At 39.6% G+C, this 15,763-nt stretch overlaps 1 protein-coding gene across 1 annotated transcript in view; it reads left to right on the top strand.

The window, feature by feature from the left end:
* The window catches only part of ABHD17C (abhydrolase domain containing 17C), a 28,861-nt gene extending 13,310 nt beyond the window's left edge, over positions 1 to 15,551 (top strand). The window contains exons 2-3 of the mRNA XM_010184971.1: positions 10,126 to 10,305; positions 14,048 to 15,551. Coding sequence (XP_010183273.1) covers positions 10,126 to 10,305; positions 14,048 to 14,267 — 400 coding nt within the window. The 3' untranslated portion in view covers positions 14,268 to 15,551. The remainder of the gene's footprint in view (positions 1 to 10,125; positions 10,306 to 14,047) is intronic.
* Positions 15,552 to 15,763: the final 212 nt, after the last annotated feature.

Raw genomic sequence — 15,763 nt, 5'->3', positions numbered from 1 at the left:
GGAAAGAGAAATCCTACTGTCAGCTAAGCCATCTTCATACAGTTCTGACTGATAAAATATGAATATACTGAGGACAGGAGCATTCATCTGCAGCCAGTTCTTTTTAGGAATATTAGACCAGGTCATTGGTACCAATCCCTTCTGTATCAGGACCTCTGTGCCATTCTCATCCTGCCCCCTCATCCCCTTTCTGTCAGAGAGTCAAATCCCTGCCAGAGCTGCGCTGATGCTTCTGGATGGGAAGAGGCAATGCAGCCAGTTTGCCTGCTTTTGCATACTTGCAAGGCCTTATCCCTCCCAGCTCACATGTAATCCTCTCGGACTTTGGCTCTGGTGCTCTGTGGGAGAGACTGCATTCAGGTTTCCAGGGATCACTGAAGAACAGTGTGAAAATGGCTTTAACTTTGTCTGCTGTAATAGGATTTCAGATACAAGCACCTGCTGTTTGTTGAGACTGCTCGACTCTTTCTTTGCTCTCTTCCATTAGCATTATCGGGATAATACTTGAATCTTTTTTTATTGGCTTGTTGTCTGCATATAGTTACGATTGTCTGTAAGTGACGCAAGGAAAATGCTGTATCAAAGCCACGTAGTTCACATTTAATGGCTTCTAAACTACATCAAAGCATTGTAGCAAAACTAGTTATTTAATGCTGTTACTCTTTGAAAATGGGAGGTTCCTTGTAAAACCTGTAGATGAAATAGCTTTTACTTAGAGACTGAATCGTAAATAAAATCACAGTAGGTGGAATACAATGCAAAAGGAAGGCAAGAATGGAAAAAAAGCCAAGAAAACCAAACAAGCCATAAAACAGAAACACTCCACACGCAAAAAGTGAAGTAGTTTCCTTTTAATTCAGTGGTGGGACTGGTTACCCGAGTCATTCCAGGGCCAAGCCCTATAGATATCAAAGTTTGAGTGGTACTTTGATTTTTTTATTTCTGCCCTTCCTAATACTAGTCTTCGAAGGTTTAAGTCTAGTTTAGCAAAACATTTAATTTTTCTAGAGCATCTGGACAATTGCCTTCAGCAGCATTCACATAAACTTTTGTTTTAAGATCCTTAGGTTGGGAATGCCTTTTTGTATTAAGTTATAATGTGTGTAGCTAATCAGCTATGCAGACCTTCAAGTATGAAATTTTAGGTGGGCTTTGCAGTTTGAATACAGTTTAGGGTTAGCCTTGTTTCAGTATATGCTTATACAGTTATAACTGTATTTTCAAGAAACAACAGCCTGGTTTAAAGAAGACTTAAAAGAAGATATTTAAGGAAAACTTAACTGGTGCCATTTCTTTTTGCCGTGAGTGTTCTGGTTTGTGTGTTTCAGCGATTATTCCCTGCTTTGTGAGCAGTTGAGCTGTACCTGGTGAAGGGGTAGAAATGTTGGTGATGGGTGGAGCAGGCAGTAGCTGGGGTCAAAAGCCACTGCGCTCCCTGTCAGATAATCCCAACTCATGAGTCAGAGGCTTAAGTCTTGCATAGGCACAGCTCATGGCAATTAGCCCTGTGCAGGATGGCCTTGAACTGTTGCATGGTGCCATAGGTATGTAGAGGTAAGGGGAATATACCAGAAAGGTAATTTAGTGTTTGATGTGAGAGGAGTCGGGATAGGAGCAGTGCTCGAGCCTGAGGTGTCAGAGGTGCTCCAATAACGGATGGGTGCACTAAAGGAATAATACAGCGCTCCTGAACAAAAAAGCTTTGAGAACTGTTGGGAGAACCGCAGGATTGCTTCCTCCAGGCTTGTAAACCCTCAATCCCTCAGTGCTGAGCCAGAGGTGGTGAGGAAGGTGATGTGATAGGCTTGGGCGGTAAGCCAGGATGCACTGGCTCACTGTGAATTCTCAGCCTTGGGAACAAGGCAAGGCTCTCCAGTGTGGAAGTAACTGAAACCTAAAAAGCAGTTATGAAAGCATAAAACTTGTGAGACTGCACACCCAGTGTTAATATTTGCACTCAGGTTTTTTTTAAGTTTCCTAGGGAGTCAGAGAAGAGACTTTTTTTCCAAGCACCGTTTCTGTGTTAGTTGACACATACTTGTTTTACCTGAAGTCTTTAAATGAAAAGATTTTGTGTTTAGGAACGTGGATATCATCAGTTCTTTCTTGGTCTTCGTAACAGCCTTTATAGGAAAACAATTTTAGGGAGCAGTTCATTTCTTCTTTCCGCTTTTGTGTAAGATATCCAAAGTGAAAGTGCAAGTGCAGGCTTTTTGCAACAGTAAAAGGATTGTCAGAGTTTTAATGTCATTGATAACGTTGTGAGGAGTACACTCTTAGCTCTGCTGTATTATAAGACATAGAGTGCGATGTGTGCAGCTGAAATCAAAATACTTCAACAGGACAGAGATGAGATGGAAGCTGGGGATGAAGAAAATTAATTCCTCGCTCCAGAAGATAATGTAGACGGAGCTGCTCTGTGAAAGTAACAGAATTTTCTCTGCTGTCTCAGGTTATTTAAATGTGCCTCAGAGACTGGCTATATATGTTTTGTACCCCACTTTACAGTAAAGAGTATATAATAGAATGTAGCTGACTGAGTTTTTGTGCATTATTGATGCTGTGGTCAATGAAGATAGTTCTTAGTCGCTGGTAAAGGTTTCCTGTCTTTGATAAATAAAGCTTAAGACTTGTGTATTCCATGTTTATTTGCTAAACAACATCTTAATTAAATGAAAATACTTTGTTAAAGTTAACTCCAGTGCTCTGTCTTTAAAATAACTGGAGTGAGAGATAATTTTAGTGTGCCATCTACCCATTGTGTCTTCGGACTAAACAGTGTAAATCAAGATTGCTTTAAGAAAGGACTTTGGAAGAAGCAAGAAACCATAACCTTGTGACACAGGGCTGGCTGTAAATCGGAAATCTGTTTGTTGTTTATATGTACAACTGCTTATTCATGTGGTAGACAAATGAGCAGCTTAACATAAACCAAACACCAAAATTTAGTATTCTCGGTTATTGTGGTGGTGAAAAGTCATGTTATAAACACAATTGAGTTCTCAGTACAAGAGAACCTTTGTAGGTCCTTAAAAAAATTGATCTGCAAGCACAGATTGTGTATTTTCTGCCCATTCTGTCTTTGTATCACATTTTGCTGCTGTTCAGCTAACCTGGAAGAGGTTTTCTTGAGAACAGAAGTTTTCAGGAGTCTTCTTTCCTGGGTGATGATGCATACTATCTGTTGGGTTTTCTTATGCTCTTATTGTTCACTTCTCTTTTGTCTCTTACTTCTGAAAAATGCTTGAAAAATTAGAATGGATAGATGCAGACTGATTGCATTTGTCAAACAGTCTGCGCTGTGAGATCATTAACTATAAATGGTTGTGGGGACAGAACCTGATTTATGAGCAACTGAAGACAGAGCAAGGGTTGGAGCTGCTACTTGCTGTGCTGCTGTCGTGTGGTATGAAATCCCTCAACAAAATGGGTGTTGAAGAGGGAGAAGGAACTCACTTGTAGTGGTGAAGCTGGGGGAAAAGGAGGGGAATGGATTTACTGTTCAGCAGTGCTTGGCTTTGCTCCGACTCCTGAGCAGATTTACTTTAGTTAAGGAAGTTGTTTCTCACTCGAAACAGGACATCTTCAGGAGCTGATATTCAAAGCAGATAAACACAAGGTAGTTTTAAGATTGTATTTGAAAAAGGAGCTATTTTTTAGAAGAACTAGTATTATTTGGATTTTATTTTAAAAAATGAAGATACTCAGCCCTCACTCCAAAGCTACTCAGTGTAGATCAACATAATTCAGTTAATTTAAAAGGTAATTTCATTACAGTTTCTACCAGAGAATGCCATGAAATAGCCTTCCTTTACCTACCCTGGTTGTTCAGAGCAAACTTGCAATGGCTTCAGTGCTCAGCAGGGTGTCGGTCGCCTGCTTTTGTCATGCTGTTATTTAATATCCTTGTCAGGACTTGGCTGAACTTTGAGCACAGTTCTCAATACTTGATAACAGATCGCTGATTATCACAGGACAGTAATCAAGAAGCAGTTGTATTGATTCATGCTTCAGTATAATTAAGTTACTGCAGTGCAAATGATCATTCTAAGAAGTACATAGAAGTTGCTTTCACTCCATCCATTTATTTATATGAAAAGAAGAACTGGTACATCACTGGATTAGCACTACAGTCACATAGTCCAGCAAGCCTGTAGCAGTGTGATATCTGCAAATAATGAACTTTCAGAATAGCCGTTAAGATGGCATTTTCAAGAGTCATAGGGTCATTCAGTAACTCCAGTATTGGCCTTTATTGATCAGCACTGCACTTTCTCCATAGCATAACCAAATGGCTGTCTGCTGTGGCAGTAAACTAATAGTGATCTAAAACTGTGGCAGATTCCTTGATTACATTTCTCTGGCAGCCATTGAAATTATTTTGAGTGTGAACCCATTTGTGGAATTACGTGTCTGCTCCTGTGACAGTGTGCTGGGATGTATGCCAGAAAAATTTGCCTCTTTTTTTGCAGCTTCCTAAGCCAGAATACCATGCAAACCGTTTTTGGCTCTTACTGCAATGGAAATGTGAAGTCAAAGAGACTCTGCTGTACCTGAACTTGAATCACGTAGTGCTTGCAGGCTTGGACAGGAAGGAGGTAGAGGAGGAAGAAGACATCTCAATTTAAAGAATTGGTGTCAGTGTCTATTGTGCTCAGTACAACAGTGAAGGATTTTAGACCTATGTTTTTGTGAATTCAAGGAAACTGAAGTGAGAAACTGGCATGGGGACTCCTGCTGCATGCCAGGGTTTCCTGTGAATCTTGAAATAATTCTGATTTTTCTCCTTTGACAGTTGATGTTATGGTTAACACCAAAACTCCTTAATCTTATGCCTTGCTCTCGATTTAGTGTTGGCATTTAGGCTGGGAATCTCTGATTTCTGTGGTAATTTGGCTGACATGCTGGAGTGGTACTTGCTGAAGCACAATATGAAATTAAGCGTTTTGTTTTGATACTGTGAATTACTTGCAATAATCCAACTTCTCTTGTTAAGATTTTTTTTAACATAAAGATCCTATAACATAATCTCTTGTTCAAGGTATGCAATCTGCCTGTGAGATTTTTACTTAATTGAGTATTTTTATATTTCCTTTCTACCCCCAAAATTAGATTATTAGATTTATGCTGGATTAAATAGCCACGTATTTCTGAAAATGTAGATGCATATCTTATGGAAGTATACAATGATACTGTAGAAAAGCCTATCTGGTTCTTAACAAGTTATCTAAATTTGTGTAGATGATAAAGTTTAGAGATAATGCATTTTGCAAAGGAAATTAGTAGTATGTTGTGCCAAATGGGTTTGTATAAACACGAAGAAACAGACTTGAAGAATAGCCTACAAAGATGATATAGCTGTGCACATGTATGTTCTAGTAAAAATACTCCACAAGTCACTGTTTCCTCCAAATGTGACATAATTTGTGTCACTACCGATGTGCGCTGGATTTTCTTTATGTGCCCTGAAAATGAGTTATTTCTTTGTGGTGTTTCCCTTGAGAGGGCAGTGCACAGTTTCAAACTCAGTTTTCCTGCAAGAACACATGAGCTGGTTGCCTTGTTTTTCCTGGCTGTTTCTCTGTAGATGCTGTGTTGGAAGGAAGAACCTGACCAGTGGTAGCTGCCTTAGTTTACTGCAGTTAAACAGCAGGTCTTGACAGCATTATGAAATGGGGTTTGTGTGGTCAAAGTGCTCTGCCTGGATAGTTGCTGTGACTGTTTGTTTTGAAAACTGATTTGGTGCTGTTGCCATATGCGTGCTGTTCTGTGTGCTTTCCAGTTTAGGTAAGGGATATTGCAAGCGCAAATATCAAAAAACTTCAAAACTGAAAATGTAAGGTGTGGTTAACTTCACTGGTTCAGTAAGCCCGAAAGAAGAGCTGGCCTCATTAATGAATATGTATTTAGCACCTTTGAGGATTGGCACAGCTGCTGTAACTTTGGCCGTGAACGTTGCAGGGCTCGAGCTGTGTGACACGTCTGTCGTCCTGCAGCAGCAGCGTTCTGCCAGTGCTCCTGACTGAGTCAGGATGGAGTGCAAGTAGCAATGGTGAACTTTCCGTCTGTATCATTCAAAGCTGAAGCCTGGGGTGGGGCTGGGGGGGTGAGAATCAGTATCTTGTGCTCATAATTAAGGATGTTTTATGAGAATACATAGTTTGTACATAGTGCTTTCAGCCAGAAAGCTTTGAGTACCTTGCAATGGCAGTTGATACAATCACCTGTGTTATGTGAAGAAACTGATGACAGCCATGGCCCAAGCTAAGCAGCCTGAACTAGAAATAATTGTGTCCCATCCTCCTTCACTATACTCACCATCAGCAGTATTCCCACTCTCCCCTGTCTCACTGGTCCATTGGCATGACTGAGGTCTCTCAGTGCTCTGTGCAGGAGTAAGCAGAAAAGTCTGGGATATGGGTTCATAATAGCCAGCTTCTGTGTACATAGTTCATGCTGGCATAAAGAGACCAGAATTGCTGGTAAGGCTAATTTGTGTAAATTGAGGCAGAAACACAGGGGAAGAAAACCCAACAAACTGTGTTACCCTGAACTGTGAAGTGTATTGGTGCCTTAGCTAGACCTGCCCTGGATTGATAGCCGGGGTTTTTACTGCACACATAAGAAATGTAATCCGTAATCCAGATAATCTGCTCATGGGCTATTGAGAGTAAACTGGGCTGGAGAACTTTTGCTACCTGGTAAGTGTGTGTGTGTAGGGGTGAGTAGAAATGCTCACATCATTTTAAACAGCAGTGGCTTTGCACTTCTCAGTAATTGACTTCTTTGGGGGAAAAGCATGCTTGCCTTTTCTTCTTTTATTTTTTCCCCTTTGTCAAATCAGTATTTTACCTGTGCCTACGGTGACTATTTGAGTTGCTTCCTACTTTGCTTTTGCTGAATGCGGATTTCTACGTTGCAGTGTTGCCTTGCTTGTTTTGAACTCTGATGGGCTCCGCAGGAGCATACCCATAAATTTAACTGGGGTCTCCTGCTCCGTTGGATGGGGCTCTGTTTCCACAGAGACCAAAGCTGCTGTGTTTCTAGGAAGATATTTTTAGTAGCTGCTGTTTAGCTGGTGGAAGGACTTTCTTCCTTAATAGGAGAGCAGATTGTAACAGGATTCCTCTTCTCTCAGAATGTCTTTTGCCTTTTTCTATCACATGCTTCCTCTTTTTGTGTGTGTTAGTTTCCCTTTCATTTGCTTTTCTCCTATCTGTGTCTGCTCTTTCTCTCTTCCGTTTCGCTTTCTGTATCACTGTTCTCGTTGCACAAGAATCTCATACCACAGGGGAGTTTGCAGAGAGTAGAGAAAGGGCCCAGCCTTTGCTTTAAGGATATTGTGCTTTTGTACCTGTTGAAAGGCACTTGCTGAGTCACCATCTGAGCAGTATCTGTGGAGACACCGAGTATCACGGGCCCAAGCCCTGGCCTTCAGCTCCAAGAACCTCACACACGTCAATTATTCATGCCCTTGCTTATGAGTTGTCATGTGTCCCTTGGCCTCACCATAAATAAATTTTACATGTAGCTATTTCCGCTGGTGTTTGCGGTAAGCTGGATGGCTCACCTTCTGATTTATGGCCTGATGGTAAAGGGCTTAAAAAAAAATAAATCAGTTACAGTAACTCCTCTGTCTTGGAAAGTTGGACTGTCCCTAACTAAAATGGTCCAAGAGATTCTTTTAGTTGTCTGCCAGTAGGATTGCAAAGTAGAAAAGCCATCTGCTCTAATGACAGACTACAGGTGCACTCAGTGTCATAATACTTTAAGTTGCTGTTGTTTGTGGTTGTTTTTTGTCTCAGGTTTGTGGGGTTTTCTTCCAAAATTTTCATGTTGCCTTTCTGTGGAGTTAGGTACTGAATAGGTGTAGCACTTACTAAGTGATGAAGGGCTGCTTTAAATTTAGAAATATCTGTGGTTTTTTTAATGATGCTGTAGACTATTTCCAACTTCAATTGACCTAATATGAAATTGAAACGGTTTCTAGATGAGCTATTGCAACAGCAGCAAGGTGCACCACTTAAAATGTGAGCTGTTTTCAGAAACAAAATAGCATCAGAAGGTGGGAATCCAAAGCAGATAAGTGTTTCAGAAAAGCCATACTAAGGCAATTCTGCGTGTTGAAGGAATTCTCTTTCTACCCTGTGCTGTCCTGTCATCCTGTGATTTTTATTCAAACATCTGTTTCCATATTCTGTTTCAATTGTAAACCTTTTAGAAAGGGGACTTTACGTTTATCATGGCACTGGGGTTCAGGATGGTATTGCAGAACCTACCAGTATTAATATCACTCCATCTCTACTTAAGTGCCCCTAAACAGATCTTGTTCCAGTCCTGTTTTGTGGTATCCCCTGATGTTGGTGCATTTCTGCCCATCTTTAATACGATGCTGCAGCTGGTAGATCAACAGATTGGATACATGTGCTGCCTCCATCTCTCCCTACCCAACAGAATGAAGTCCATGAGGACAAGGCCTTGTTCCAGGATCCTATTAGCAAGCATACCAAAATCAGCCAGGCTCTATTTACTGTGTGCTGGACTATTTCTAACAGTGAGGGGTAAAAAAACTCTCTTAAAAGAGCTTTACAACGTCTTTTTAGAAAAAAATCAGGTCACGGCTGTGGTGATAGACCACCAACGTGAGCTGCTGCTTGGTTACCAAGGGGATCAAATTTTACCCCTGGGAGATATTTTTATACAGTTGCTTATTCATATTACAGTAGATGCCAAAAGCACCCTTATGCTCAGTAGTAGAGAAATACTAAGAAAATCACAGTTCCACAGAGGCTACAATCCAGTCTACTTTTACTTCATCCTAAAACCAGGCAGTCTGACAGCCTGTAGTTGCATGATTAGTACTGGATTGTTCTTCTATTGTAACTTAATTATTAATAGATTATTCTTCCACTGTAATTTGTTCTCTTTTGCACATACTCGGTCATTTAGCTGCTTGGAAGTCAAATACAATCCAGGCCTGCCATACTTCTCGCTGTCTGCTTGGCAAGGAAGTTGAAACCTTCTGGAGGTACACTGAGTATAGCCTAAACTGTAGGTTTTGATTTTTGTTGGTACAGCAGTGACAGCAGGACCATAAACTGGCAAAAAGACTTGTTCTGTGCAGATTATTTTCCGCTAGAATTGTGTTCTCTTCTGCACTTGGTTATTCTTTATACAGCCTGCAATAGGAAGTGGAGTTATACATAGAAACCCTCTGTGTAAATATTTTATAATTGAGTAACAGCTGTGATTTGCAGCTTTCCTAACAACTTGTGGTGACCAAATACTATTGTGCTCTTCACTTCTTCCTATCCGCTCTCGCCTCCTCCTGCACCCCTTCCAATTTCCTTTATGTTTTGCATAGTTTAAGTAAAAACTGAATTGGTACCTTCCACAACTTTTTTGCAGTTGTGAAGCAGCACGCAAGCTAGGACAGTTTTAGACAGGATGGGAATATTGGGGAGCCAGCCAGGCTGAATTTTATGGAATAATGTACCTTTATACTTACAAAATAATTTTTACATATTTTTAACTGGAAAGGAAATGAGGAATAATTTACACTGCTCAGAAATTGAAATAAATGAACAGAACTATCCTCTCAAGTTTTTATCTTCTTCGGTGTCTTTAGCTACACTAACAAGGCCATTTGGTCTTTTTTTGTTCTATCTGCGTGGAAAGAAACGTGGGCAGAGGAGTAACTGTCTTATTTAATGGTGGAAGGGACGTTCACCTCCAGAATATCTAAGTGAAATTCCTGAGAGTGACTCTGGATAGGTGGGAAATCTAATTTCTAATTTGCTGTGCTGTGGAGTGAAAGATTAGAGGTGTTCATGAAGATGGTGAAGATTAATGGACAAACTGACATTCCTTCTTTGAGGATAGCTCTCTTCAGCCTGTGTAATATTTTTTTATTATTTTCATTATTTACTTCACTGGACTGTTTTAAAGTTTAGATTTGTAATTGAATGTCTCCTAGGAATTGATTTTAAAGAGCTACACTGGGTAGGAGGGATGCTTTGTGTTTTTATCCTCCTTCCTTTTTTTTTTGTTTGGTTTGGTTTTTGCTTTTGTGATGCAAAATGTGGTTTGTTAGAGTTTTTAAAGAGCTGTTTCTTTTCTCTACAGGTATGGTGTCAGTCCTGAGAACATTATTCTGTATGGTCAGAGCATTGGTACTGTCCCTACAGTAGACCTGGCATCTCGGTACGAGTGCGCAGCAGTAATCCTCCATTCTCCCTTGATGTCTGGATTACGGGTAGCTTTTCCTGATACCAGGAAAACCTATTGCTTTGATGCTTTTCCAAGGTATGTATAAATGCTGCAAAGAGGGTTGTTCTATACTCAGCATGCTCTTTAGGTGTTTAAAGGGGTCTAAGTAAGTTGTGTAACTTTCCAGGGAACTATACCCAAGCAGAGATTCACCACGTAAGAAAGAGGCTGGCATCAGTCTCAGGCTGACATGATAGGCATGTCAAATAAAGTCTTAGTGTTTACAACTAATTTTCCTCCTGTTTTTTGTGTTAAGGGTTGTTAATACCAGTATTATTATGCTGTCATGTTTGGAATAGTAGCTTAACAACTGATAAGGCACTTTTAAGTCCTTCAGGGTAATGACTAACAAATCAGTAATTGTACACTCTTAACATCTCAGTCAGCTTTGATTTAGAAGGTAATATGATATCATGAAATGGATGTGCTGTTTTCAAGCTGCTTGTTAAATTATTGTTATAGTTTTGCCAGATCAGCAGAGAAAAATGTATAGAAAATTGCTGCTTTTAAAGGGAGAAAGCAAGAGAGGGTCAGAGGCTACGGTGTTAGACTGGTGTGGTTCACTTTTCAGCTTGGTTTTTCACTTCATGTGTAATCTCGAGGGACTGCATTTAGTGTTTCTTTGCCTTTGGTCCTTGTAAGTAATAACACTTGTGCATCTTTGGTATGTTGTCCATATAACATCACTAAAGATACTGAGGCTTGTGTTTCCTCCTCCCTGATGTCTGTGACCAAAATAAAGCTGCTGTCCCTCTGTTGGAAGATTTTGAGCTTGCTTTTAAGAGCTCAAGAGTGTTTTACATACAGAAAGCTACATACAACTGGTTTCAAGATAAAACTGTTGCCTTTATAGCCTAGTGTTTTATTTGAGAAGCAATTGCAACAGACCTGAATTAGAGAAGCCAATTATTTGGCAACAGTAGAGGTGCCGGGAATAGCAGATGTTCTAGGTTTCTTTCAAAACTTCTAATTTGATGCAGTTTAAATTATGGAAGGATATGAGAGGGGAAGCCAGTTTCTTTACAGCAGTGTCTATGTGACCTGGGTGAGGTGAGGGGAGGCAGAGATAAAAAGCTACATTATCTGTGGAAGTGATAAGACAAAGCAAAGACTCACTGAAGTCTTGTGCAAAGCTTGGCTTTGCTTCAGAAGGTCACGTTTCCAATAAATGCAGTAGGGGATATTCATAGCATTTGTTACGTTTGTTTTATTTTGGTTACAACAGATTAAAATTAGAAAGTGGGGGAGGCTGTAGATGTAAATCTGTATGACAAAACAGCTAGAAGTAGTAGTGACCAAGTGACCAAGTAATAGTGGCTCTCACAGTATCTATGTCCAATCCTCATGTTTGGAATTCTTCCAAATAAGTTATTAAATAAGTAATTCAATTGTTGAAAGTGCAGTCAGAATTCGAAATGCATGTACTCCAACTCATTCATCATCTTCAAACCTGAAATCTGGTGTTTACAAATGCGCTGCTAGAGAGGAAAAAAACAAAACCTTAAAAATAGCTGTGATTACAAAAGTAACAGTGCTTAGCTGGTATCAGCCAAATCAAATAACAGTTTGAAAAAGTGGGAGGGGGAGCAGTGACAACAGATGCAGTGTAGCACTTGAGCGTTTTGTTCTTACCCTGCTGCGCTGTTCCTTGCTGTCAGTCTGACTTCGCTTGTGCTGTAAGCAGTGAAAATAAACAGCAGCGTGCATTTATGAATGTGTGCAGCTCGGCTGTCTGTCTTCACGGCGGGAAACAAATAGTTCTGTGTGCACCTACAGTGAATTGCTATTATGTGCCTTTTGTGTAGGGACACCATGAGAATTTGGTCTCTGTAGATTTTTTTTTCAAGCTACAGAGCGATATGGCTAAGAATACCGAGTAAATCTGATGTGCCGTTTAAATACTGCCTTATGAGTCGCTGAGTTGGCAATGGGACGCTTTCCAATTTTCTGCAAAATACTGACTTATCTGGCTTAATGGTCTGTGAATATACGTGAAAAAATAGTTTCACTGTCTGAATACTGAAGTGAAAGGGGTTTCCTGGTTCCCTATGAGAAATGAGAACTTAGTATCTAGCCACTGAAATTAAATATAAACCTCTCTGAAGCTCTGTGTAGCTGACATGTTTGTCACATCGTGGAACGTGGGGACAGACTCTTCACAGGCTTAAGGCTTCACTTTATATAGCTTGTTGATTATAAAGTATTTGTGTTTTGCTATGATATTAATTTGGGGATGGAAATTTTGGAAAAAAACCAACCCTGCATTATTCTGATGCGTCTCTTATGTTCTGGGGATATTTTTCTGTATTCAGCATAGTTGCGCACAACTCAAGCTCCAGACATAGCCTGCATTTTAATTTTAAATAACACTTTTCCTCTTTAAATGATGTGAAGGCTGTTTTTTTGAGAAGCATTGAGACAGAGACAGAAATGTGTTTGCACTCAGCTGTTTACTGGAATACCAGTGACGGTTCTCTAGAACACTAAGTGCTGAGATTTATATGTGTGAGGTTTAGTGCTTCGGTCTACATCTTAATTTTTAATTAACTTTATATTTTCATAAAGCTGCTTTAAACCTGGTTTTGAGTCAGTATATTTTGGCATCCGTATTTTTAAATCATTTTAAGCAGTCTTGATCACTTTGTAAAATCTCTAGTCTTACCAAAATTGCATCCTTTTTTATTCTTTGGGAGCAGGAAGATCCAGATGCCTTTTATTAGGAAGTAAAAAGAAATAGACTTGTCCTTCTGTCAAATCAAATAGTACTGGTACTCATTTTTCCACCTACTTCATCTCATACTCTGCATAACGTCGTGAGCCAACTCTTCCATTTGTTGATGGAAGTGGAGCTGGTAGGAAGCTGGGAGTTCATTAGGACTCTGCCTGTATATTCATTTGGAATATATAGGAAATATATATGGAAATAGAAGCTGGTGCCTCCTTGAAGGCAGTCACGGAAAGCTGCTGTTCACCACTTTGAAGCTCATGTGCTTCATAATTGGGGTTTTTGGGCCAGAACTCATAGGTGTGAAGGTGTCTTTGTCACTCCTCCCTGTCCTCTGCAGCCGTGTTCCTGTGAGAGGTGATCGCTTCTGCTAAGTCTAGCAGGAACAAAAGGAGAAAAATCTACTTTATGGCCACTTTGGACAAGTTAGTTGCAGGACACTAAATCCCATGTGTTTCTGGTTTGCAGTTAAATATCCTTGTGTAGTACTCTTGTCCCACAGGGGTTTTTTTGCCATTTGAACGTAGACAACCAGTACAAAGAACAGATTGTTTTTCTTTAGCTGAATCTGCTTTAATTTGGGGGTTTAAAGACAGGTTCATACCTCATGAGCTGAGGCTTTTTTTTTTATTAAGCCTTATGACTGGAATGTATTTAATTAGTTCCTAATCTGTTAAACCGGAAGGTGATAATGTGTAATGTGAAGAGTCCACACTGGCAGCGTGTCCCCTGGAATCCTTTTTGCCTCTCAGTGGTTTTTGTGATAGATGTACTCAGTGTTCTGGGGGAGGAGGGGTTGTGCCAAACATTTGTGTGCTGCCCATTTGAGCTCTTTGTCATGAGAACTGGTGAGATGGTGATGATGGCAGTGGAGGCTCCTGTTTACACGTGCATTTTGGGAGTGAGACTCGATTCAGATCACTTGGGAACTATTCCAACCATTTAAAAACATGCAGCAGTAAATGGATCATGCATTGATAGTGAAGCTTGCTTTTTTTCATAGTATGAAAGTTAAGCCCCAAACTGACCTGTGTTTTCTTTACCATCCTCCAGCATTGACAAGATCTCTAAAGTAACCTCTCCTGTGCTGGTGATCCACGGTACCGAAGATGAGGTAATCGATTTCTCCCACGGCCTGGCCATGTACGAGCGATGTCCACGAGCGGTAGAGCCCCTCTGGGTGGAAGGGGCTGGGCATAACGACATAGAGCTTTATGCACAATACTTAGAGAGACTAAAACAGTTCATATCTCATGAACTTCCCAACTCCTGAAGAAGCCTACCTGATTTTACCTCAGTTACTGTGAACGGAAGAAATTACCTGGTTTTGCACATGCTTTAACTGGATAGCTGTAATAGCTTTATACTATGAAGAAATACCCTGTCTTTAGGGTGTTCTAATCAAACATCTGATGAAATTTGTCTTTTATATCTGGAAATTATTCTACTAATGCACACAAATATGGTCAACTACTGTAATTCCAACAATTTTTAGCTTTGTTGCCCTGAAGGAAGTGGTAATACTGGCTGCTTATGGGGACACTTTTTACCTAGTGCTGTATTAATCGAAGATCAGTTTTCTCTGTCTCACTTCAGATGGTTTATAATTCTGTCCTACAAAGACTTTTCCCCAGTGTTCTCGGTGTGAGAACACGACCGTTACGAGCTACAGCTTGTTCTGAACAATCAGTCACGGGCTCAATCCAAGGGAGCGCTTTCTCTGTAAAGTTTCTAGCTGTGGTATTGTAACTGGAAGGTTATTGTGATGAAGTTCCCCCTCCTCCCTCCTAGTGTTCTTTTGTTAACTTACTGATCTTCCCGAGTAAATTATTTAAATATACTTTTTTCCTAAAAATAAACTACTACATGGGGCTAAACTCTGTAACAACCTCTCCATTACCTGTATAAACATAACTGGAATATGGAACTAGGGACAAAATTGCTTTTGTTTAAAAATAAATGTGTAAATTTACTACTAGAAAACTCATTTTAATATTCAGATGGTCTGAATAATAGCCATAACAGACATTTCCTTCTGTAAAGCATTCCTGTAGACTTTTTAAAAGTACTGTACATATTTGAATTTACATTGTGCATAGATTCTTAATTGGTAGTTTTAATTTAAGTCTAGTTACAATAAACTGCAGAATTCTGGTTTGTATATGATTGAATACATTTTGTTAAAATATGTTTTTATCCCTATATTATTTTGCTATTAAAGTTTTATAAAGTTTCCAGGACAAAAAAAAAAATTTACACATTTATGTTTTGATGAATTTATGTAACTAAATTTTCATTGAGCTGATCTTTTTAGTTTAGAAGTAATTTGATTCTTTGACACTGGAATCGCACAGATTATGCATCAGAAATGCAAGACACTTAAAAATTGTTACACTACTAGCATAGGTCTAATTTTTCCAAATTTAAAGGCCTTAAATGTACTGTAAGCCTCAGATTGTTGTATAAATTGATCGCGATCGATTGCAGTTTGTGTCCTGTTGCTGGAATGCAACACAGTGATTGTAATGGAATAAAGGATGCATGGATTAGAGCTTGCTGAATGTTTGAATCTTATTTGGCGCATAGCTTTCACACACAAGGAAGATGTAAAGTACTAATTACTTGATAAAGTAACTTGAATTTCCTTATTTAATTCCTCCCTTTCAAGGAAAACTCTCATTCAGTACAAAGCTACATTTCCATGAAGCTTGGTATGTAAATAATGTAAAAGAGATTGCTTTTAAATGGCGTTCAGCTGGTTTTAAGTAA

The sequence above is a fragment of the Mesitornis unicolor genome, unplaced genomic scaffold (assembly GCF_000695765.1).
Source record: "Mesitornis unicolor isolate BGI_N332 unplaced genomic scaffold, ASM69576v1 scaffold2185, whole genome shotgun sequence".
NCBI classification, from domain to species: domain Eukaryota; kingdom Metazoa; phylum Chordata; class Aves; order Mesitornithiformes; family Mesitornithidae; genus Mesitornis; species Mesitornis unicolor.
The sequence above is the reverse complement of the archived record's forward strand: the minus strand, read 5'-3'. Positions and strand labels throughout refer to the sequence as shown.